The sequence below is a fragment of the Euprymna scolopes genome, chromosome 13 (genome assembly GCF_053919585.1).
Source record: "Euprymna scolopes isolate OS-2025 chromosome 13, ASM5391958v1, whole genome shotgun sequence".
Classification (NCBI taxonomy): Eukaryota; Metazoa; Mollusca; class Cephalopoda; order Sepiida; family Sepiolidae; genus Euprymna; species Euprymna scolopes.
Window position 1 is genome coordinate 6,408,501 of NC_136494.1, and position 25,823 is coordinate 6,434,323.

Here is a 25,823-nt window from a genome sequence, read left to right on the forward strand (position 1 = left end):
AGCAGCAAAAATAAGACTTGAATTTTAAGAGAGAGGGCAATTTTAAGAGAGGGGGCAAACCAAACTGATGTCTGCATACATCAAATCATCGTGGAATTCAGCCTCTCTCATCATTTCCTTTCCCCTGCATCTCATTTGCATAAAAGTAAATAATAAGATATAAAAAGTATTGCGATATACTCACCCTGGTTCCTGTTTTTTTTTGTTTTTTTTTAAATTTTTTATTACATTTTCACCCCAAACAAGGCACATTGCCACTTTGGTGTAGGAGGCTACTATCAGGGTCAGTAAATACTGGGGCACTATGTAGGGATTTGGGCAGCAAGATGTCGGTTCACGTTGTGCTTGAACTTCTGCATGTCAGTACAGTTAGGGAAGCAGGATCCTGGAATGGAATTCCAGAGTCTAGCGGTTCTGGGGAAGAAACTACTGGAGTAGAAAGATCTTTTACATCTAGGGATCTCTACTGTGTGGGAGTGGGATTTAGCTGCCTGTTGGGTTTATCGAGGGTGTCTACGTCGTGGGGGCACAAGTGTCTGCAGTTCGTCAGAGCATTCACCATTAAAATACTTGTAGAACAAGTAGAGGGATGCAACGTTTCGTCGATGGGACAGAGGCTGAAGCTTAGATGCCAGTTCAGGGCCTATCAGATTAGCGACTCTTTTTTGAACCTTGTCCAGGAGCGAGAGACTAGTAGCAGACGCACCAACCCAGATGTGACAACAATACTCCATACATGGGCGAATGGTGGCCTTATAGAGATACAGGATACTTTCAGGTGTGAACTGGTTAAGAAGAAGGACATATACGTTTCATATATTCTATTTTAAATTATATCTATATAAGTAAAACAGTAGATGTATGTATGTATGTAAATATTTAACCGATAAACTTTTTAACTACTGATCGCATAACAGAAAATCGTAACCGTACACCAAGGATTTTATCGTTGCTTTCCTCTTATGTTTAAAGCTCAAATTAAGCACGTCATGTTCAACATCTTAGAACAATATGACAGACAAAAATTAGCATGTGTAAGGATTAGAGCTCGGGGTCAACGGGTTGCTTCAGTAAAACGGAAGTTGTTGAAATCACGTGACTTCTGGCAAAAGAGATGCTCTTTTCCGACAACACACCAATGAGATTCGTTCCTTAGTTAGATCCTTTGGATAAAGAAGCACAGCATTCTACATAATTACTACACAGTCTATCAATTCATGTTGCTATCCTTCTCTTTTTCTCTCTGACACATTAATCCACGTCTATTAAGATATATCTATTGATTCTAACGTTTCTTGTTATTGACTGTTTAGACGAATCCTGATTACGGACGAGGCCTTTGGAACAAGATCACAGTGTAGTATCTGTTCTTCGGATGCTGCACTTCGTTCTCTGTCAGTGGAAGAGAAGTCCTTCACGGCTGAGACAATTTTTATTTTTGTTCCTTTTCTCCACGTTAAAAAACGACTCTGGTGTCTAACTCTGTCCTGTGGGGAGGCATTGTAAATAGGAACACCAGGCTAGCCAGCCAAGCGCATGATTGTGTTATTATTATATGTATAAAAAACATAGTAGATGTATGTATGTATATATTTAACCGATAAACTCTTAAACTACTGGTCACATAAAAGAAAATAGTAATCATACACAAAGGATGGCTTATAACGAGTAAAATCTTTGTTTGGATGAATAAATAATGCGTACAGAAACATGTCGGGAAGTTGAAATGAAAAAAAAACTGTTCATTTCCACCTACTGACATATTTCTATTACTTTTGTGCATGCGCAAATTCATTCATAGCTATAAGTGGTTCAATTTTAAATCTTTCTTATCTATCTGTCGATAGCTCAAACAGTAAGAATGCAGCTGGAATGTTAGATGCATTAGTTTTGATTCTAGCTGATGGTACATAGGGTATTCAGACATGCGGAAAACTTTTTAATCCGTTTTCATCCATGTTAAAGGGTCAAAATTAAAAGAAAATCTGGGGGGGGGGGTCATTGGATTTTTTATCTATTTGTCAACTGTTTCACGACTGTGCATGCACATATAGTTCATGACGGCTTCCTTATGTTAAGAATAAGTAGGTTTGAAAACACTTTTTAAAGATCGTGGCTAGCTGGTCTAATGGTTATCATACTTGGTTCACTGTCTTTAGGTTTTGGTTTCGATCTCAGCCCGAGTATTTGAATTTTTTTTTTTTTTTACTTAGAAGTGGACTGTTTAGAAAAAACATAATATGCATGCAGATGTATGTGTTTCTTTTCGTTTATTTTTTTTCTATATTGGGTACAATATAATAATCAGTAGAGAATTGAGTCTGATAATGATAAATGCGAAATCTGTATGAATTAGTTATCATATTTATGCATATTTTACGATCGGGCTATGTCGGATGACCTGCTAGTATAAAATATAATCTATTAAATATAAGGTTTTCTTCTATAGGGCATACACGTCTCACACACTCTTTTATGCCTCAGAAAGTCTTTCTTCAACATTAATAATATGAAAAATCTATTTTAATACAACAATTATGAAGAACTAGCAGATGTACCCGGCATTGCTCGGTATTAAACGTAACGTTAAATTCCTCTAAAAGAAATGAAAAATAAACTGAGACATATGCATGCGAATGTTGTGTTTTTTTTTCGATACTGTTTACTTCTTGTAAGTAAAAAAAAAAAAAAAAAAAGTACTCTGGCTGAGATTGAAGCCAAAACCTAAAGACATTAGACCTGCTTGACATGATCTTTAAAAAGTGTTTTCAAACCTACTTATTCTTAACATAAGGAAGCTGTCATGTGAACGATTCATGCATGCGCAGTCGTGAAACAGTTGACAAACCAATAAAAACTCGATGACCCCAAGTACCAATTTTTCAATTTTAATTTAAAGTTCTCCACATGTCTGTAGATTAAAAATTTGTTGAGTATATAGGTTGAGAGTTGTCCTCGCACACACACACACATACACACATTCTCACTTTTATAGATATATAGATATCTATAAATTGCTGACAGAGTTAAAAATATATCAGATCTAAATCAAGAAAAGTAAAAAATCCCAACAAAAAACATAACTGACCTTAAATAAACCATAGAGGTTGATAGATCAAAAGCTAAAAATGAGATTCGGTGTTCGTTTTTTGTTTATTTTCTTAATTTAATTATATTTTCTCATTATTTTCTCATCTTCCAGTTTTATGATTTTTTTTTTGTTGTTGTTTTATTTTTATAAATTATTCTATATCTATTTTACATTTATTGTGTTCTTACTTGCATGGTCCAATGGAAGATTCGTATTGTAATATTTCAGAAAAAATCCTTTCATCATACATGTATTTGACTTTCAAACATATTTCCTTCTATAAATTTACATTTCTTTTATATACACACGAGTGTTTATTTTCTTAACAATCTAATGATTATTTCATGTTATTTTTTTTGTCTTCCAGTCAGTGGATTTGACTCGTATGTTAAGGTGCCTGTTGATGATGGGGGAGATGGACTTACCCGCTCAGACTCTTATGGTAACTTCACCAGTATATTAGAATCTTCGACAGGTAAAAACAACCAACCGTTTCTCTCTGGTTTTATTGCAGGTATTCTCTTGTTTAATCTTCACAGAATGTTTTTTTCTTTCCTTTTTTTATTTTCTGACCAGTTAAGTTTTTAATTTAAAAAAAAAAATTATATGTCCCCTTCCGTCCCCTCCCAAACCTGTTCACATACAATTTTTTTTTTTTTTGCATTATGTCATTTGTGTTCTAACAAATTTAATAAAAAAAAAAAAAAAAACAATTTTATTATTTTTTTCACAAAAAAAGCACTTAGTTTGGACACCAAAGCTGCTCTTTTGCACTAAGTCATACTAAATCCGTTATTTTTGATTTTCAATTTATTTGATTTTCTTAAACTGTCATTTTATGTGAATATTATTCTTCCCAGAAAATATATTTCTCTGAAAATCTCTCTCTCTCTTTCATCTTGTTTCTACCGTGTGAGTATCCAACATTTCTTCCTCTTAGTTCTATAAACACCTTGGAATTTACACATACAAACCAAAAAAAAAAAAAATTATGAAAATAGAAATGCCTGATTGTACGGAAGCTATTTAATATAGTGCTGGCCTATTTTTACTCGGTTTCATATTCGGAATTTGCTTCTTCATTTCTTTTTTTTTTTTTTATGGCATCAAAAAAAAAATATTCCGAATCACAAATATACGCTATAAATTAATGCGCACCAAAAAAGCTAAGTCAACTTTTCATTATATGTCTACCTTAAAACATCTCATGCTTGTAGGCATGCTTTTGGTTAACCATCTTTAAGGAAGGATCTTTGTTTCAAATGGCATTATGTTGAAATTATTCTTTTTCTTTTTAGTTTTTATCTTATCTAGTTCTTTCAAAAAACATTTTTTTTTTTTTTTCAGTAAAAGTTTTGGTGTTTTATTTTTTTTTTTCAAAATAAATTTTTTTTTTTTTTTCAGTAAAATTTTTTTTTTTTTAAATTTTTGTTACATAAAACATTACAGCTATTACCTATATAATTATCATTATTTTTTTTTCTGCAAATTTCAATCCCATATTGTAAAAGAAAATATATAAAGCAATGTTTGGTATTAAACTGCAATCTGCTAACTTATTTTTGAAAATCAATAATTCTTTGCACAATACGATTATTCTAATGCAATTAAGTAAACGATTTTTTAAATTTACATGTTTCTACTGTTGTATTTTATTTTTATATCTACTTGTTGTTATTGTGTAGTGGAGAGATGATAGGCTTAATGGATACTATTGGGACTATGAGATCAGTTATAACAACTTCATATCCTATGTACATATCGCTCGTCTAACCTGTTTTGGAGTAGGGCATCCAGGCGTAGTTTCCATCCCTAGTCTGTGATATTCATCATCTGAAACAAGTGCAGAGGTTGGCGAATTGGTCAGTGCAAGATTTTCGTAATCTTCCTTATGAGACCCGTCTGCAATGGCCGAACCTTTTTCCGCTGGTGCGCCGTAGACTGAGGGACGACCTAATTTTTGCCTATAACCTCCTTCATAGCCATTACGACCTCTCTCAGGATATTCTGTTCACTCCAGCACCTGAACGTGAACTAAGAGAACACAATCTGAAACTGTTTTATCAGAGATTTCAGCTAAACCGACGCAAAGCTGCATTTTCCATCTGCATATCATCTCCCTGGAATAGACTGGTGCTTGAGATTGTCACCGCACCGACAACGGATCAGTTTAAGATGAAGTTGGACAAATTCTGGTCAACTGTATTTCTGACCGTCTACATTCGCAGTGCCCCTCTTTCCCTTCCTCCCTCTTTGTTCATATTCCTTCTTTTATTTCTCTCTTCTGTAATCTTCTTAACGATGACGAAACACAATGTTTTAATCTACGTCAAATAATGGATGACTGTGCTCATTCAGTCACTAATACTGATCCTAAGAGCAATATATTCTACAAATGCTTGATGTATCATAAAACAAACCAAACACTAATACGGTTCAGAAAGGTATGAACCCACAACCCTCTTTAGCTTTGAGTAAAATAGGAACTTGCGTTCAATGATGAGCATCGTTTATTGCCCACTTTAGTTTATTTCTGAGATAAATTTCCAGGAATTGCTTTTTAGTGGCAATATATCTTTACCTTAACTTTTTTATTTTTTTATTTTTTATTTTTTAGAATTCTTTGAGATGAGGCTTCATAATTTGACATGTATTTTTTCGTAGACTGTTATCCTCATCTTCATAGTTGTTGTTTCATCATGTTTCGGCCAACTCATCCTCTGGCCTTCTTTAGATGATTAACCACGACGAGATAGAAATGAAGAAGCGATCACCCTCTAGATTGCGAAGCTGATTTGTACTTTGTCAAGGCAAGAAAGAGTTCACTGAACGGTACCTCCTCAGATTTGGATTATTCAGGCTGCTGTTCTCATCTTGAGTGTTATTCACACAATATTTTGATTGATTTAATCTCCGACCTTCTTTAGGTGTATCTTGTTGAACTCAGGAATCGTGCACACAATTTTGAATGGAACCTTTTATTTAATCCACAAGGACCCATAGCGTAATGGATAAAGTATTTGGTGTATTCATTCCCTACTAGACTGTGAAACTGATTTGTACTCTGTCTAGGCAAGAAAGAGTTCTATGAGCAGCACCTCATCTGATGTGGTAGCTGTACTCCTTCTTGAATCGAATTTGACTTGCATTGAATTAATAGTCATATACGTTCTAGAATAGTAGCAGAGCCAGTTCCATATTCTTTCCTGGTATCCATTAAGCCATTTAATCTCTTATAGTAAAATGTAACTAATTATTTAAATAAAAAATAATAATAACAGTAAATGTTAAGAACAACAAAACAATGACAATGATTTATGGTCCAAATTTTGTGAAGCTGAGCGGGGTGGGGTGGGATCTTGTTTTGATAGACAAAAACTGATAATGCTATGAAATGTTCAAAAAGCATTGCCAGTATATGAGATTGGATAAAAAATATTTTCTTAAAATGACTGGCAATCATCAGCGTAGGAAGTGATAATTACTGCTGGTTACGAGATTTGAACCCAGTCACAAAGTCACCTTTGAATTCATAGTTTAGCATTCTATCTTAAGGACACCAGTAATTAACACAAAATTGTGGGAAATAAATGCCAATTGGGCACAAATACATAGCAAACACTCAGAGAGCATTTAACGACCGGAAGTTAGAATGTTGCATTTTGCACTAAAGTTGGTTGTTTTTTCTTAATTCTCTAAGCGGGTTCAATTTAATTTCTTAAAGGGTCTTTATAACTATAATATATTTTATAATATATATATATATAAAGACACAATCCAAGTTAAAGAACAAATATTTGCTATATTTTGAAGATTGCATAAGATAAATCTTATTAATGAGTAAGATATGAATCCTCAGGATGTGTTTATAAGTAAAATTTAGCTTAGTTGTTAAACAGAGCTTATGTGTTTTCATTTCAGTAAAATAAAAAGTTTATGACCTGATTAATATTTTGTAATCCTGCTCCATAAATTGCAAAACTCAACAAATATTTCTCCATGTGTTTCAGAAAATCTTTAGCATCACAATTGTACTGAGTACGCGTGGTTCGGTAAAACTTGAGGAATTTGTGGTTTTCTTATCAAATCTTATTTAGACGATTACGAGTTAAAATCATTTTCAGTAGAAATTATGCAAATTGGAATAAAGAATGTATGCTAAAGAAGAAAGTCATAAATTCATCAAGTTTTTACCTTGCTGCAATTGTGATAATAAAGATTTTCTGAAGCACAGGGAGAAATATTTGTCAAAAAAAAATAATTTTCAGTGTTTTACTGAATTAATAAATCAGGGTGACCCCCCCCCCCCAAAAAAAAAAAACAGAGGACATTCAATTGTTTTTCTGAGCATTTTACAGTCAACGGAGAAAAAATGGCTAAAGACCCCAGTGTTTTGATGTGATGCTTTGAATATAATAAACTAGTTATGACCAAAGTTCCATTTCATTCGGACAAAACACTAAGAAACGGGCCTAATTAGAGTTGGGGCCCGTTTTTTGGGGGGTCACCCTGTATTAACCATAAGAAGCATTTGTGATTTGTGCATATATATATATATATATATATATATATATATATATATATATATATATATATATATATATATAAGCAAATATTATTAAATGCAGCGGAGACACTTTGCTTTATGATTCTTTTTTTTTTTTTTCAAAATTAAAAAAAAAAATTCCAAGATAAATATCCTAAAGTTTGTTCTGTTTACAATGAATCCACATGAATCTAATAGTACTCGGGTCAAAAGTGATATCAGCCAGTTTTTGTCAGAAGCAAGAAAGTCAATTAAAAAATTAGAAACGATCAAAATGTGTAGACAGAAATTGCTTATATATTAATAAAACAAAAAAAGGAAAGAATGCTGAATATATATATATATATATATATATATATATATATATATAATATTGAATAAAAGCGATAGAAATCTAGAAACTAAACTCTTTTTGTAAAACTTTGAAGAAGATTGTATTTTGAACAATATACTTGAACTTCTGATCTTGATAAGTTTTTGTTTTGTTAAAGATTTACTCTTCGATAACGTGTGTGTGTTTTATATTGTATAGAAGGAATTAGACCTAGAGTTTAAAGAGCAGAGTTTATTTTAATGTATTGATAAATGTACAATTACTTTTAAAAGAAAACAGTGGCCATAGTACTGTAGAAATATAATAAGCTCAATAGGTATATGTGTTCTAGAGCTATATTAATATTGAGTAAAAAGGTCGATAATTGTGAATTAAAAATCAGTTTCAAAAACTATCGTACACTCGAGTTGATTTTGTTCGTTTTTTCCTTTTGAAACTGATTTTTAATTCATAATTATTGATCTTTTTACTCATATATATATATATATATATATATATATATAATATATATATATATATAAGCAAATATTATTAAATGCAGCGGAGACACTTTGCTTTATGATTCTTTTTTTTTAATTTTTCGATTTGCCATATAATCTTTTTTGTATCAAAATCAAAAATAATTATAAAAGTTCCATAATGATGATGATTCGTGGACGAATCGAAAGTGCTCGTGACAACAACAATTATGGAAATTTTATTAATATTTTTGATTTTGATAAAAAATAAAGATTATACAGAAAATCGAAAATTTAAAAAAAAGAATCACAAAGCAAAGTGTCTCCGTTGAATTTAATAATATTTGCTTGAATGAAAAAGTGCTACCTAAATATACCAATATATATATATATATATATATATATATATATATATATATATATATATATATATATATTGTAATTTTGAAGAAAATAGTAGCTGATGTTAACAATATACTTGAACTTCTTTTTGCAAAAGTTTCCATAATAATTGCGTTCATTTGCAAAAAAAAAAAAAAAAAAAAAAAAAATATTGTAATTATATTAATTATCCAAAGGATGAAAGCACGTTAGTAGAATTAGCGATTTGAACATTTTTTTTTTAATACTTTTTCTTTTTGTTTTTATTCTTTTTTTGCTTTGTTATGATATGTTTGTCAATAGTTTGTTTGTTATTTATTTTATTTTTTACCTTGGTTTTCATTTATTTTGTTGATATTAATTTATTTTTTGTTCCGTTTTGGTGTGTTTGTTTGTTTGTCTTGAATGTGATTGCTTTGTTGTCCCCCCCATACAGCTGACGTCAACGCCAATGGTCTCGACAATGCCAGTACAAACGTAAGCACAGTCAAAGAGATTTCGCATTCAGAAGGTCCCATTGACGGCAGCCTATATGCGTCGGTCAACAAGCGCAAGGTGGAGACCACCACCACCACGGCCACTTCGTCCTACGTCAATGTCAACGGCTCTGCTACTCAACTGCCGAATGGATCATCTCACAACTCCAGCATGGACTCCGGTATTTCCTCCTCTTACGGTAGAGAGTTCCACTGCATGTCTTGTCCTATTCCACATTTATGTTCGGAAATGGAGATCTAGAAACTAGAAAATTCTTTTCGTAAAACTTTGATGAAGATCGTATTTTAAACAAATAAACGGAATTTCTCTCGTCTTATTTGGCTTCATCCCAACTACTATTCTCATCGTGAGGGTTATTTGCATAACTTTTGGTTGACGTAACCTCTGACCTTCTTTAGGCATGTCTTGTCTAACTCTGGGAATATTTCCGTCAAACTCGGGAATCTGCATGGAATTTCAAATGGATCCTTTTATTTAATCCACAGGGATTAGCATGTCCTTGTTCTGTCAGCCATGACCAAGTAGAACTCCTAAGTAATTCACAATTGTGTTCTTAGTATCGCTTGCGCTGAGGATTAAACCTTCAACCTGCAGAAGAATATCATTTACAACTGAATTTTCCCCGAGTGTTATATCCACTATGCCATGAGTGCTCCACAATCAACTGAAATGTTGTGCAAAGAAACAGTCAAGATGAGAGCAGTAGTCCAAAAAATCCAAATAATATGAAGTAGCAATTATTTTGAAAATTCTGCGACAAAATTTCTCTCGATTTAAAAGGAGACGCTAACGTTGTTTTGTTTTTATGTTTTCTCAATGTTTCAGCCAAATATTACGGTTTCTTCAGGTGTTCCGACAATATTTAAAAAGACAATTTTTTTTATGTTAAGCTATCAGGATTTAAAAAGCAGAGTTTAGGCCATTGTTGGCTGAGTTGTGTTTTTAAATCTGTGCAATTCTAGGTCAACGCGTCCAGGCTATACTTTCTCTCTTTAAAAAGTTAGTTTCTTGCTAATCACCTGAGTCATCCCTACCGTGCACCACTGACTCGGTTGCCCAGGTATTTTTTGTAGGCCAGAGTGCTTTTGCTTTTGAGCACTTGCTCTTCAAATCCTACTTTCCTGACTCTTGTGCCACATCATTCCAACATGGGTGGGAGATAAATATCATCAATCTAGCAGGACCTATGTACCGGTGTTGCCCGCGGAAATTAAAACCAAAAATAACAACTCACTCAAGTCACTCAACTGGAAAGCTTTTTGGTCAAGATCAAAGTGTAATATATGTTCTGATACTGCAATTTGCACTCGGCATTTATAAATAGGAAATACGTTTTACTTTTAATTTATACATGCCAATAATATTGTGGGGCCTGCGTTTTAGCAAAGAGTTTAGTTTATTATGTAAAGGAAATCCTTTTTTTATGGAAATCGTTGAAGGCATGAAGCCACTTGATAGAAGGGGTTAAAAAATACATATTATTTCAAAGTCAAAAAACAAGTCATCGATGTGTATTAGATGGATAGATTCTGATCCAGAGAACAGCAATGCTTTCCCCCTTGTCAGAAACATCGCTCATGAAATGTAAAGACTAAAAGATAAAATAAGGGAAGCAAGGCTTACAAAATTGCTAAAAGTAAATCCAAGGTCCACTTTCTATTATTTCTGTCTGCTTGATTAAAACTCAAACACTACTGAAGATATATTTACAAAAAGAACCTACATCTTCATCATCATTATTATCATTAATTCCTTAACTTAGTTTTCTAACTTGAAGATTGAGAGACACAGACGAACAGACACCAAAGTAACATTCAACTTAGATTATTCTACATTATTGGGTCATGTTCCATCTGCATCGGCTTCCAGATTGAGACTGTGGAAAACCTTTGTTTTTCCTGCTTGAAAACATGACTCTTGTCATATCCTCATATCATTTAACACCTGTTTTTCTAACACATTTAACCGTGCCTTGTTACCCCTCTTTTGTTCAATCCTAAGAACGGTTCTATTTCACAGATCTGGGTCATCCTGATATGTACCTAATGTGACCCTTATCAAAATGTTCACATTGAGAAAACATGAAAAACAAGACAAAAAAATATTTAAATAATCCAATTAATTATCAATAAATATAAAAATTGCCAAACGAATAAGAATGATGGAACTAAAGAAAACAATAAAATCTCACTGAAAAAAAATTGGTTAAAAAAAACTAGTTTTATGGCGTTGTCAGGGAGTCTTCTTGTTTTCATATTCTGTTTGCTGTTCATTTGGAATTGCATAAGTCTTTTCTTAAATTTATAAATGATAAGAATCTATGAGAAAAAGGAGATTGCTGATTATGTGATGGATGCAAGAAGGGGGAAACTAAGTATGTAATAGCAACCTTGTATGCAAATGAAGATAATGAATATTAAAGATTTTTTAAAAAATTTTTGATTTTACGCTATTTTTTATTTTAATAAATATTCGATTAATCTTAAATAAATAAAAAAAATTCAATGCGTAATTATCAAAGTTAGGTTGCCACGAAGAAAACACACGTAATCATCTCATAATTTAATGTAATTTTCAAAAAAATTTAATTTCTTTATTAAAAATAAACAAACAATATTAATTTTTTTACTACTGAATTTTTTTTTAATGTATAATATTTGTTTATTTGGAGAGCTTTAATAAGAGTCGACTGTGTGGGCTGAAAGGCAAGAATGTACAACACCTCGTCAGTAGTTGTGAGAAGTCAGCTCAGAAAGAATACAAGAGACGTCATGACAATATTGCAAGAAAGGTTCATTAGGATAAATGCAAAAAAGAGGGTTGGAATGCAGTGAAAAATGGTACGAGCCTGTTCCAGAATGGATGTTGGACAGTGATACTGTGAAATTATTGTAGGATTATGAATATCCAATGTGATAATGCGATTGAAGCAAGATGAGATTTAGTTTTGTTGGAAAAAAGAAACACATGACAATAATCGTTGATATAGCAATGCTAGTTGATGTGAATGTGGAGGAAGAAGAAAAGGAGAAAGTCGAAAAAGTACCAAGATTTGAAAAAAGGAGATAAAAAAGATTGTGGAAATTGAAGAAGGTAGAAGTTGTACCTGTTGTAATGGGAGTCCTGGGGAGTGTGACAAAAGAATTTGACAAGTGGATTGAGAAAATTGGAATCCATTGCAATATTGGAGTACTTCAGAAGACTGCCTTGTTTGTGTAACACAGCGTGTGTGGGCGTGTGTGAAAATATCAGCTGTAGGATAGCTGGCTTGCAAAGATATTAGCAGCAGCAGCGTTTGTGCATATATGCAAATTAGAAAGTGTGAGCGGCTTGCGCTGAAAGAAAGAAAAAAAATAGGACACCATGTGGTCGGAGAGAGAAGCAAAGTCCGCGCCGGAGAAGATGGATGTGTAAAGTCAAAGGCAGGAAAACCACTTGCTAGCAAGATGAACGTGTGGCCCTGTGATAGTGGCGAGAGACTTTTAAGCTGGTGTTGAGATGGCAGGGTTTTGTTAATCTCATAGCAGACGAAATTAGAAAAAAACAAGAAGCTGGTATTGTTTGGAAAGTAATGGTAATAAATGCCTTTTGATGAAAAAAAAAACAAAAAAAACCCGATTTGGATTTATATTTATTTCCTTTCCATTGTTTGTTCTTGCGACAGTGCCACATGGGAACTGCCAAAATCTTGCAAAAAGTGCTGGAAGACTGAGAAAAGATGCTGATAGCCTATGGTCATTTGTTATCATCCACCTATCAGCATAAAATTGGCACTAACAACAGCCAGACAAAAAATGTGACAACAGAAATAAAAATAGTGATAATAAATGTCTATATATATATATATATATATATATATATATATATATATAAATGGCAAAATATACGTGCAAGTTTTTGTATATCCAGCAAAGGCTTTGGGAGGGGGGGTTACTATCGTTTAGAACTTTTTATATACCATGTAGATCATAATATGTACGAATTGCGAACGCGCATCGTGGCTACATTTATTTACGTCTTTTACAAAATTATTGCTATTTCGGCTTCTCACCTGTTGATTGGGCTTTTTCATATAAAAGCGAAACTGATGTGAAACTAAAGAGCAATACTTGGCCTACAGGCCGGGAGCATCTAGAAAGTAATGGACGTTTGGTGAAAACCGTCATATCAATTGCTTTCATTTGGACAGTCCTATAATAAAGGGGAGCTGGTTTTCCCCAACACGTTTGGGGAAACAAAACCAGACAAAGTTGGGTAAAAAGACAAACCCAAAAGAACTACCCTGCAGTTAAAATTAAATGCGTATTTTAATTTCCTTTGACCTAATTAAATTTGCCGCGCACCTTCCACTTGTACATTTATAAACGTTAAAATGAAATTGTTTTTAGTTACTTACCTTTCATGGGCAAGCGGTAAGTTATCAAGTTTTCCGGTTTCGATCCTACCTACCTACCTACTAAAACTTTTTATTATTTTTTTAACGAGTTTTTTTTATTTTTATTTTTTTTACATCATGTTCGCTCATTTTTGTTTTTTTTTTTATTTTGTTTTTTCCAATTTTTTAAAAGAAGTTTAACATAGGGTTTGGATCTCCCCCCCCCTCCAACACACACACACCTACAAACACCAGGGCAACGCCGGGTACCCCGGTTAGTCTATAATATAAATCTCACCTGTTTGTTTAAATGTATGTATGTTTATATGTCTGCCTAAAACTTTCGACAGAAGCGACAGATTTTCACGAGATTTGTATCGTTTTGAAGCTCAACTCTTCAGACGACAAATATCGAAAAATTGGCTAAAAACATTAATTCCTTCACCCTCAACTGGGCACTTTTCTGTAGAGAGGGTCAGTTTTTTTTCGCTAATATTTTCGAAAGTCATCCCGTCATTTGCAAAGGTTATCAAAAGATGGTGGAGGGTACTGGAAATCGTGTGGGGAGGGGGTATATGCTTAAAGAGGAGGAAGAGCAAAGGCGATTGCGTGTGTGTGTGTGTGTGTGTGTGTGTGTGTGTGTGTGTGTGTGTGTGTGTGTGTGTGTGTGTGTGTGTGTGTGTGTGTCTAATGGGAGAGTGGGTGTGACCTGTCTAGACAATAAATTATGTTTTTAATTACTGTCAGTTTGTCAAACGCCATCTTTGCTAATACTTCTTTTTAAATTATATTAGCAGGGGGCGCTGACCTTGCTGGTGGAAAAGTACCCTTAACATATTTTTATTATTACAGAGTCAATTTATTCAATATTATATGTAATGTATCGTACTGATTTTAGAGGTAATAAAAAGAAAAACATCTTGGGTACCATCAGTTAGAATCGAAACTAAAACAATCAGCTCTCCAGCCGCATTCCCTATCGTTTGGACTAAAATGACGGACAGATAAAAAAATTTTTAATTAAACGACTTTTAGCTATGATTAGTTTACGCATGCGCAAAATAATAGAAATGTCGGCAAGTTGAAATGAACAGTTTGCATTTCAACTTGCCGACTTCTGTGTACATTATTCATTTATTCAAACAGATTTTACTCATGATAAACCATCCTTGGTGTATGACTATTTCTTGTTGATTTCAGTGTTATGTGACCAGTAGTTTAATAGTTTAGCTGTTAAATATTTTTACACACACATACATCTACTGTTTTATTTATATAGATTAGTCATTCTTGAACAAGGCGGTTAAGATTGTAACATAGACCTTTTTATATAATTCTACTTTATATATAGCAATGCAGATATTTGCATAAAAACTATTTCCCAACATGTGTGGATTTTTGTTATGTGTTGCTGCTGCTGCTGCTGCATGTCCTGGGGTTTTCTTCCTCTCTTTTGAACATCGCATTCCTCACAATTAGTAAAAAAAATTTTTTTTTTTTTAATAATAGTCAAAATAATAGTAAAAAAAAAAAAACATTAAAAAAAAATTTTGTTTTTTCAAATTTTTTTTGACTCTTGTGTATTTTAGTCTTTAAGGATAATTTTTTAGTTTTAATTTTTAAAGACTTCCACTCAGAAAAGGAGGAGACAATTCAAGAAGTTCTAAAGTTTTTTTTTTAAAGAACTTCTCCAAAAATGTTTTCACCTAGATATCCCCCAAAATTTAGTGTTAGATATCCCCCAAATTTAATTTTAGATATCCCCTAAATTTAATTTTAGATATCCCCTAAATTTAATTTTAGATATCCCCTAAATTTGATGTTGGATATCCCCTAAATTTAATTTTAGATATCCCCCTAAATTTGATGTTAGATATCCCCTAAATTTAATTTTAGATATCCCCTAAATTTGATGTTGGATATCCCCTAAATTTGATGTTAGATATCCCCTAAATTTGATGTTGGATATCCCCTAAATTTGATGTTGGATATCCGCTAAATTTGATGTTAGATATCCCCTAAATTTAATTTTAGATATCCCCTGAATTTGATGTTAGATATCCCCTAAATTTGAGTTTAGATATCCCCTAAATTTAATTTTAGATATCCCCTAAATTTGAGTTTAGATATCCCATGGTTCAATTTTAATTAAGTCATGAAATAACGTTTAAGGTAAAATTTTCAAGTTTCAAAGTTCCCTCATGTTGAAAACAGAATATTGAAAATTATTTGAAAAACAAGCCAACCAGTAGACTACATACCTACACTTGCCAACGTAAGGATGGGCTGAAGAATTATCTGGAGCTTACTTCTCCATGTTGTATGGAGTATTCCCAACATTATATCCTGGAAACTATTTATCTGATTATACTGAAATTTTGGTTATTGTAACCAAGGAGCAAAGATACATACATCAAATTTAGAATGGAGTTGAAATCCTGTCAAGATCATGTATGATGCAGGACTTCATTGGCTACAATATGGATCAAGTAGTGAGTCTCTATGATAAACATAAACAATAAACAAAAGGTTACTTTTACCTTATCCTTGACTATCAAATCTGGAAAGAATTGGAAGTTGAAATTCCATAAAAATTTTGATCATAATTTCTTATGGTCAAAAGCCAAGATCAAAGACATACAAGATGCATAATCTCGTTGGCTATAATATGCGCCATGATTAATAGAACCTAGGTTATAGCCAAAAGTATGATTTTTGACTTTTCTGTGATTATGACATTTACCTTTGACCTTTATATCCCAAAATTAAATCAGTTCTAAGTTAGAGAGTTACCGATATTTTAATCAACTTTGGTGACAATTGACCAAGCGATGTGGACGCTTGGCAGCATACAAACAAACATGACCGAAAACAAAATCTCTACTTGAGAGAGTTAACAAGGTAATAATTTCTAGCGGAGAAAATGAAGAAAGAAGTTTTGGCTTTGATTGTTGTAACACCTGTTGAATAAGTTTCTGATGCACTGATCAGTGAACCACCTGGACCACCTGAGTTTGTAAAGAATAATGCACTATTAAATATAGAAAAGCCGCACCTGTCCCGAGTGCAGAGCTAATGTTCATTGTTTGTTGCCGATTTAATCAACGGTTACGTTTCTGCTTTTGCGATGCACATTTTTTGTGAGGGTGTGGCCGAAAATGCTCATCTGTATAACAATTATTTTATTTCGCAAAGCAATCAAATCTTTTGACGCAATTGCGATTGTCAGCCATTTGTTTTATGACATCAAATGAAACCTTTTTGGATTATGTAATGCCAAAACTCCAATGTCTATTTTAAATGTAATGTGAAACAACATCTTACTACGAAACTCCCCTGGTTCTGGATATGGCCTTAAACTATATCCGATGGTGAGGCCCCAGCTTGCGGGCTTTGGGGAGTGTGGAGCCACTTTTTAATTGCCATTGCTCCCAGGTCCACTCTAACTCGGAGTGATAGTACCTGTTAGAGTCCCAACTATGGGTTAAATAGAAACCAACTTGAAAAAAAAAATATATATATATATATATATATATATATATATATTCTATTAAAACATTTTTCTTCAAAATAACTTAGAACTGCACGCCTGTGGAACTCTGTTCCGTCTGCCTGCTTCCCACTGGACTACAACTTGGATGTCTTCAAGTCCAACGTTAACAAATTCCTAATGAACCGCCCCCTTAAGTAAACACTTCATCAAATCTCCACACTAACGTAATGTACTTGCAATAACCCTTATCCCTGAGTGTCTTCCGGGCTTTGATAAGTGGTGATCACTGTGTAAAAAAAAAAAATGGATTCGGCATTAACTAACCTGAAAAGGGTTGATATGCCGTTAAACAAAAACAACCAACCGACAACGACTGTTGCCTGGTTGTAAAATACACTGAAATATATTTTAATTTATCCAGATCTATGGCATCAAATCCAAATTTGTAGAGACCATGAAAGGTTTCCGTCCCTGACAGAAGCAAATGTTTAAATTATAAATATTGGATCGCAAATAAAATTTTAAAAAAAGAAAAGCAACAAATTCAGATAAACAAAAAGTAAAACCAAAAATTAATTTTAGTTATATTCAATCGGGTGTTGGTATTTTAACTCGAAGATTTCGAATCCAATTTAAAAGCATCAATCAAAAAGAAACACCCAAAACCATATGAAACAATATCAAATTGAAAGCAACATTTTGTTTTAATTATATATAATAATAATATATATATATATAAACTCGGTTGTAATAGCAAAACACCAATGTCTATTTTAAATTTAATGTGAACAAACATCTTATTACCAAACTCCCCACTAACATTACTTCTATTTTATGAATCAACTAGTGGGGCCACCCGGTTGCCCGATTGTAAAATACATTTAAATATGATATTTTAATTTATCCAGATTCTGTATATATTATTATAGAGTCAATTCCCTATTGATTATTTTATATGATATTGTACCCAACACATAGTCATGATTACAAAAGTAAAAAAAAAAATGATTTGAGCTTGAATCAAAGCCAAAAAAAAAAAAAAAAGACAAATGAAGCAAATTAGGGCCAAATTGAAAAAAGCCTCTCCATCATTTTTCTGTTCGTCATGTGTGATGCAGCATGGTACTTTGACACTGCTGCTGCACTTCGCGTTTGCATTACATTTGTCATGTTGCTTAGAAATTGGCTCATGCGTTAACGCCTCTGAACTTTTAAATTTGAGAATAAAATTTCATCTCATTAAGTTTAAAATTAATTATACTTTCATAACTTGATCAAATATTTACCGTTTAAGCATGAAAATTCATCCATTCAATCGATGCTATTCAAAGCTATTTGAAACTTTAGAATGACAGACCCATGAAAATGATATTTGAAACTTTAGAATGACAGACCCATGAAAATGATATTTGAAACTTTAGAATGATAGACCCATGAAAATGATATTTGAAACTTTAGAATGATAGACCCATGAAAATGATATTTGAAACTTTAGAATGATAGACCCATGAAAATGATATTTGAAACTTTAGAATGACAGACCTATGAAAATGATACTTGAAACTTTAGAATGATAGACCCATGAAAATGATATTTGAAACTTTAGAATGACAGACCCATGAAAATGATATTTGAAACTTTAGAATGATAGACCCATGAAAATGATATTTGAAACTTTAGAATGATAGACCCATGAAAATGATATTTGAAACTTTAGAATGATAGACCCATGAAAATGATATTTGAAACTTTAGAATGACAGACCCATGAAAATGATATTTGAAACTTTAGAATGATAGACCCATGAAAATGATATTTGAAACTTTAGAATGATAGACCCATGAAAATGGTATTTGAAACTTTAGAATGATAGACCCATGAAAATGATATTTGAAACTTTAGAATGATAGACCCATGAAAATGATATTTGAAACTTTAGAATGACAGACCTATGAAAATGATACTTGAAACTTTAGAATGATAGACCCATGAAAATGATATTTGAAACTTTAGAATGACAGACCTATGAAAATGATATTTGAAACTTTATAATGATAGACCCATGAAGATGATATTTGAAACTTTAGAATGATAGACCCATGAAAATGATATTTGAAACTTTAGAATGACAGACCCATGAAAATGATATTTGAAACTTTAGAATGATAGACCCATGAAAATGATATTTGAAACTTTAGAATGATAGACCCATGAAAATGATATTTGAAACTTTAGAATGACAGACCCATGAAAATGATATTTGAAACTTTAGAATGATAGACCCATGAAAATGATATTTGAAACTTAAGAATGATAGACCCATGAAAATGATATTTGAAACTTTAGAATGACAGACCCATGAAAATGATATTTGAAACTTTAGAATGATAAACCCATGAAAATGATATTTGAAACTTTAGAATGATAGACCCATGAAAATGATATTTGAAACTTTAGAATGATAGACCTATGAAAATGATATTTGAAACTTTAGAATGACAGACCCATGAAAATGATATTTGAAACTTTAGAATGATAGACCCATGAAAATGATATTTGAAACTTTAGAATGATAGACCCATGAAAATGATATTTGAAACTTTAGAATGATAGACCCATGAAAATGATATTTGAAACTTTAGAATGATAGACCCATGAAAATGATATTTGAAACTTTAGAATGATAGACCCATGAAAATGATATTTGAAACTTTAGAATGATAGACCCATGAAAATGATATTTGAAACTTTAGAATGATAGACCCATGAAAATGATATTTGAAACTTTAGAATGATAGACCCATGAAAATGATATTTGAAACTTTAGAATGATAGACCCATGAAAATGATATTTGAAACTTTAGAATGATAGATCCATGAAAATGATATTTGAAACTTTAGAATGACAGACCCATGAAAATGATATTTGAAACTTTAGAATGATAGACCCATGAAAATGATATTTGAAACTTTAGAATGATAGACCCATGAAAATGATATTTGAAACTTTAGAATGACAGACCCATGAAAATGATATTTGAAACTTTAGGATGATAAACCCATGAAAATGATATTTGAAACTTTAGAATGACAAACCCAATGAAAATGGTATTTGAAATTTTAGAATGACAGACCCATGAAAATGGTATTTGAAACTTTAGAATGACACACCCAATGAAAATGATATTTGAAACCTACGCCTGACAGACAAATAGAAATACTATTTGAAACATGTCAGGCATGGCAGACCAATTAAATTGCTATTTCAGACATGACCACTATAAAAAAGAGAGGCATAAATCTGATAATTAAAATAAAAAACTATTTACAAAAATCTAAAAATGCCATTCACTAGGGGTGGGGGCTTTCCCTGGGTGTAAAATATGCTTAAATATAATATTTTAATTTGTCCAGAATTCGTATATATTATTATAGAGTCGTGATTTCAAAAGTTAAAAAAAATGTATTTGAGTTTCATTAGTTAGAATTGAAATTGAAACTGTAACATTCAAAGCTGGTGACGTTACCACTTTACCAACGTGACACACATATGAACTGATTAAAAATTTAAAATAAACTAAGATGAATGTACAAAATGTATAACGAATTTTTCAATTTTGATCCCTTAAAAACTATTTTAATTTGCTAAAGACCCATAAAATAACGGTCCATAAAAAATCTAACTATTTGAGGCCCCTAACGCCTCTTTGCAACTTTTAGTTTTGGAGAAGATGGAGTTTGAAAATATGAAGACAGATGGACAGATATATAACCTTTTATATATTAGATTTAACTATTATAATATTTGTTTCATAAGAATTGATAGTGAGAATTTTTTTTTTCAAATATCAACTACTGAAAATGTCATTTCAAACTAAAATATGATTGACAAACCAATGAACAAACAAATAATGTTTTAGAGATGAAGCAATTAAGATAACTATTTTATTACGACAAAAATAACTATTTGAAAAAGAGGTTTTACCTTAAAATATATTATAGAACTTAATCAAGTAAGATTTACTTTTAACAAAATGTGTCCATTCAATCTGTGTTTGATCGATAATAAAAATAGTATTTAAAATTCGAGCATAACTGACCTGCCTTACAGAGAAATGCGTGGATGCAGCTAAAAACTATCTTTTTCTCAATTTTTTTCTTCTTTCTTTTAAGCCAAACAAGAATCATGCAAAAATTGAAATAAGACTCAGTCTAAGAAACTTCAGGATTTTATTTGTTTTAATGGAAAAAAAAATCTTTTTTTTCTGTTTCCAAATTGCATGTCAGCTGCGCATGAAAATATGTTGTTTCTATGTTCCGCTTCTTTTTCTTTCTTTTTTTTTTTTTTTTTTTTTTTTTTTGTATGCATGTTTAATGTTTTCCTTGCAGGAATAATCCATTTTGGAATCATCTTCCAGAACATTTTTGTTTTTGCTTCTCTCTTTTTTCTTTCCCCTCCCCCCAATAATGCGAACGCTTCTTTTAAATTTTAGAAAATAATTGGGAATTAACTTCGGGTCACTATTTTAATTATAATAGAATAAAATTTCGATAGTATATCAGTTATTATGTTGAGCAAATGCAGAAATATTTCTGTTAGAAAATCAGACTATGTAGTTATGGATGTCCCAGATGACATTTAATTTTTCTTCACACTAGTACAGATAATCTATATAAAAAATAATTTATGATTATCAGACTTTTAAGCACGGACCAAATGTCCTATATTTTCCTCCATCTCTTCTGAATAATAAACCAGTCTATTTTTATTATAACAAAAATAATTCATTTGATGAAGAGCTTTTACCTCAAAATATGAAACATTGGATGCAAAAAATTGCACTTTAAGTTGAATTCAGAAACCCATACAAAATTTCAAACTTTAATATTTTTATGGAAATTTTGTATCAGAAATTTCTTTTTCTACTGATAGGTTTATATTATAAAATACAATGAATTAAATCTTTCTATATTACCAGGTACACTGGGTTAAATCTTTCTATATTACCAGGTACAATGGGTTAAATCTTTCTATATTACCAGGTACAATGGGTTAAATCTTTCTATATTACCAGGTACAATGGGTTAAATCTTTCTATATTACCAGGTACACTGGGTTACATATTTCATATAAGATATGATCGACCAAAATAGTCATATATGAACGAATAATAGCTTTTGTTCTACAAGATATTTTTTCTATTTTTCTCAAATAACTGACGAACATATGGGCATGTCCTTAAAAACAAAATTATTTCAATTCAATTTTACTGAAAAACACACTTAATTTACTTCAATACTTTATTTCTTTCTTAGTGATATACAGATAAGGTAGGAGGAACTGTTACTCTCTTGCTAAAAGTACTTCTTCTATCACACATTTCCAACAGTTAAAAAAATTTTTTTAATAAAATGCTCTAGTGTCTTAAAACAGCTAATACATTTACTTCATCATTTTTTGTTTTGTTCTTTTTCTCCTTTCTTTTAGGTTACACAGCAGCTGTGAGCCCTGCCCCTCATGAAACGATAACCCAAGAGCAAAGTACAACAGTGACTGTGAATAACACTGCCAGCGGCTTGTCACCAAAGCCCACACCTGTCAAAGCACTGGATGAACATAAAGAACTCGACGCTATATTGAAGGATTTGCTGAATAACCAAGGTTTCGAACCTCTTCATGACAACACCACCAAAGTTACAAAGAGAGAAGAAACTACGAGCACTGATACATGGGATGGCTCCTCAGTGACTGTGACAACACAGAAAACAGAGATTACCACCGAAGTGCCTGTTGTCATAGAGGAGAGGCACTACACAATCACACAGAACACAGAGGAGAAAATGAAACATGTACCAAAGAATGCGTTCTCTTATACTGCCCCCCCTGTTGTGGAATCCAAGACCGTCGTCCAAGAGACAGAGACGGTCAAGAGTCCTGAACCAGAATCCGTAAGCCAAGAAATAAATCAGAAATCATACACATTGCCTTATCGTACGGATTATGAGAATACTTATAGCGTTGAAACCCAATCAGTGCCAATGGATTCCGACTCGTTGTCCTGGCTTGAAATGCAGCAGCAAAAGCTACGCCAGAAGAAAGAAGAGATTGATGGAAAGCGGAGTTATCAAGAGAAAGCTCTCGTTGAGGAATTGAAATTCGCTCAAACCCGCTATGCCCACAAGAGAGCACAAAGCGATGTTGAGGAACAGGAAGTCATGCAGAGTTACTCGATCAATGGCCCTACCTCTCCGCTCACTGTCGGAGGGTATACTGTGTATCAGATGTCCGTAAATGCCCCGCCACCTCCCCAGCGAACCCACAGGCACCAACCCGCTACCGTTGATGAAGTGTTTGATGTCACTTCACCAGAAACCTATAGTCGTACGACTAACAAACCCCCTCCGTCACCTGGCCCCACCATCCGAGCAAATACTACCCCTATTGTTACCCCACCAGTTCGCTCAAGCAGCAAGGAATACATGCAAAGGCAGCGCTCCAACAGCCGCGATTGGCCCCCACAGCAGCGCAGCACCGTTTCAACCTCGACGGTCACTACCAGTGAAGGTACGGTTGCAAAAGAGAAGCCGCCAGCAATGCCTGTCACCCCTCCTCTTGCACAAGCCCCGCCAACTACTACTTACAGCACGTATGAAACATCATCTTTCACAAATGTTGTTGAGGAGCAGCATACAGTTATTGCCCCACCGCCACAATTTGTGCCGGCCCCTGCCCCAGAGCCAATTCCTGAGCCAGAGCCTGCGCTAAGAGCTCCAGCTCCAGAGCCAGTCCCTGAGCCAGAGCCTGCCCCTGCCCAAAAGCCAATTTTCATCCCCGTTGAAGAGCCAGTTCCCGAACCCGAGCCTGCCCCAGCCCGAGAATCTGTCCCCGAGCCAGAACCTGCCCCAGCCCCAGAATCGGTCCCTGAACCAGAACCTGCCCCCGCCCCAGAATCGGTCCCTGAACCAGAGCCAGCTCCCGCCCCTGAGCCGGCCCCAGAGCCCGCACCCGCCCCTGCCACACAGCAATACACTAGCGTAACCTCACACTATGATACTTCTATTAAAACCTCTACTACAACCACAAGCTCAGCAATTGACGTGCTGCAGGAAATGCTGGACCATAGTCTCCCACCCTCAGTCCAGCCAGATAGTGCTGCAGCACCCCCACCCCAAAAGATCTCCCCTATCCATGAAGAACCCCCTCTATCCCCTCTGGTAGACATCCAGCAGCAGGGTCCAGTCACCGAGGTGTTTGTGCACAGAACACCAAGTGGTGAGTATCCAATCGCAATGACTCACACTTGTTTGTTTTCTTATCGTGTGGGGATCACTTAAGAAAGGGGAGGTTAATAAGCGGCTTTCCTTGAAATCAATTAGGGGAGTTTGTCTCCTGAAAAATGCACATTTTTATATTGTAGACACTTTTTTTTGTTTTTGGTTATCTTGTCGGTCTTTGGTATTTCTTGGATGTCCTTCTTTTACACATCTGACTTTTTTTTTTTGTGTGGTGCCATAACAGACGTGTTTGGTTATTCGGTCATAATTCATGGTTTCGTAATCCTCAGTAATTCAATGAATATTCTTTAAACTCTTCTTTTTGTTTTTATCACAAAAAAAGCCTATTGCCACTTAGAATGTAAAAGCCTACTGTTTGGGATCATATCTAACAAAAGATTGTGGGGAGTTGATCAGAAAGATTTCTGTTCACATTACATTTAAACTCCTACAAGTCAGTACAGTCAGGGAAGCAGGAAACAGGGAGGGAATTCTAAAGTCTAGGATATATATATATATATATATATATATATATATATATATATATATATATATATATATAGTCATTCGCATACAGTACTGTTTCGCTGTATCACAGCTCATCACTGTGGCTATACAAGCAATTATTTCAAGCCTGGTTTGAAACTCTATCGCCCAGACAACAGTCAGCACTCCTAACTGTTAGCTGCTGCTAAGATGGGTATTTGAATTAACCATGTCTAAACATTGTCCAAATGCCTAAGCTCCATTTGTTTACACAAGGAGCATTGCTTAATACGCTAGTGACAGTTTGTTTATCGCTTCCCAATATGCTCAACCCAAGATATATAGTATGAATATATATATTAATGGCAAGTAAGCTACACGGAAACGTTCCTGCTTCATTCCTGAAGGAACTCATGAGGCTACATTATATATTACACACACATATATCTAACATGTTATCTTATGACCGGGCAATGCTGGGCGACCTGCTGGTATATCATTAAATATAGTAAAGTAATTCTTAGATCAGAGTGAGAAAGGTCCAGCAAGCAATTGCTCTGATTTACATGTTTCTTCATGATGGGTGGATGTGACACAAGGTCTAACTTCATCAAGGGTGTGGTCCTTTTTGAATGCTGCAAGGACATTCAATGATCATCAATGATTAAACCAATGAGAAATCATTAAAAAAAATCTAAGAACTAATAAAGAATTCATGAGTTCATAACGTGTTCGAGGGTTGAGTTCATTTTAACATTTATAAGGGAGTATCCTGTACCTCTACAAAGCCATAATTCTCCCATGCAGGGAGTATCTGGGCTTGTGCATTGGTGCATCTATCACTAGTCTCTCACTCTTGGACAGGGTCCAACAAAAAGAGTCTTAA

The 25,823-nt window shown here is 33.5% G+C and overlaps 1 protein-coding gene and 1 long non-coding RNA gene across 51 annotated transcripts in view; both read left to right on the top strand.

Moving 5' to 3' along the window:
* Window positions 1-25,823, top strand: part of LOC145291925 (tensin-3-like) — a 1,436,242-nt gene that overhangs the window by 1,186,352 nt on the left and 224,067 nt on the right. For 17 of the 50 annotated variants that reach the window (XM_080137783.1, XM_080137795.1, XM_080137791.1 and 14 more), the window contains 3 exons: window positions 3,459-3,566; window positions 9,247-9,486; window positions 22,665-24,449. In XM_080137783.1, the coding sequence (XP_079993909.1) occupies window positions 3,459-3,566; window positions 9,247-9,486; window positions 22,665-24,449 (2,133 nt within the window). The remainder of the gene's footprint in view (window positions 1-3,458; window positions 3,567-9,246; window positions 9,487-22,664; window positions 24,450-25,823) is intronic. The other 33 variants (XM_080137784.1, XM_080137799.1, XM_080137787.1 and 30 more) reach the window with 4 other exon arrangements.
* LOC145291929 (uncharacterized) lies at window positions 9,493-18,450 on the top strand. Its single transcript, XR_013869495.1, has 2 exons — window positions 9,493-15,504; window positions 15,759-18,450. It is a non-coding gene; the product is annotated as an uncharacterized LOC145291929 (long non-coding RNA).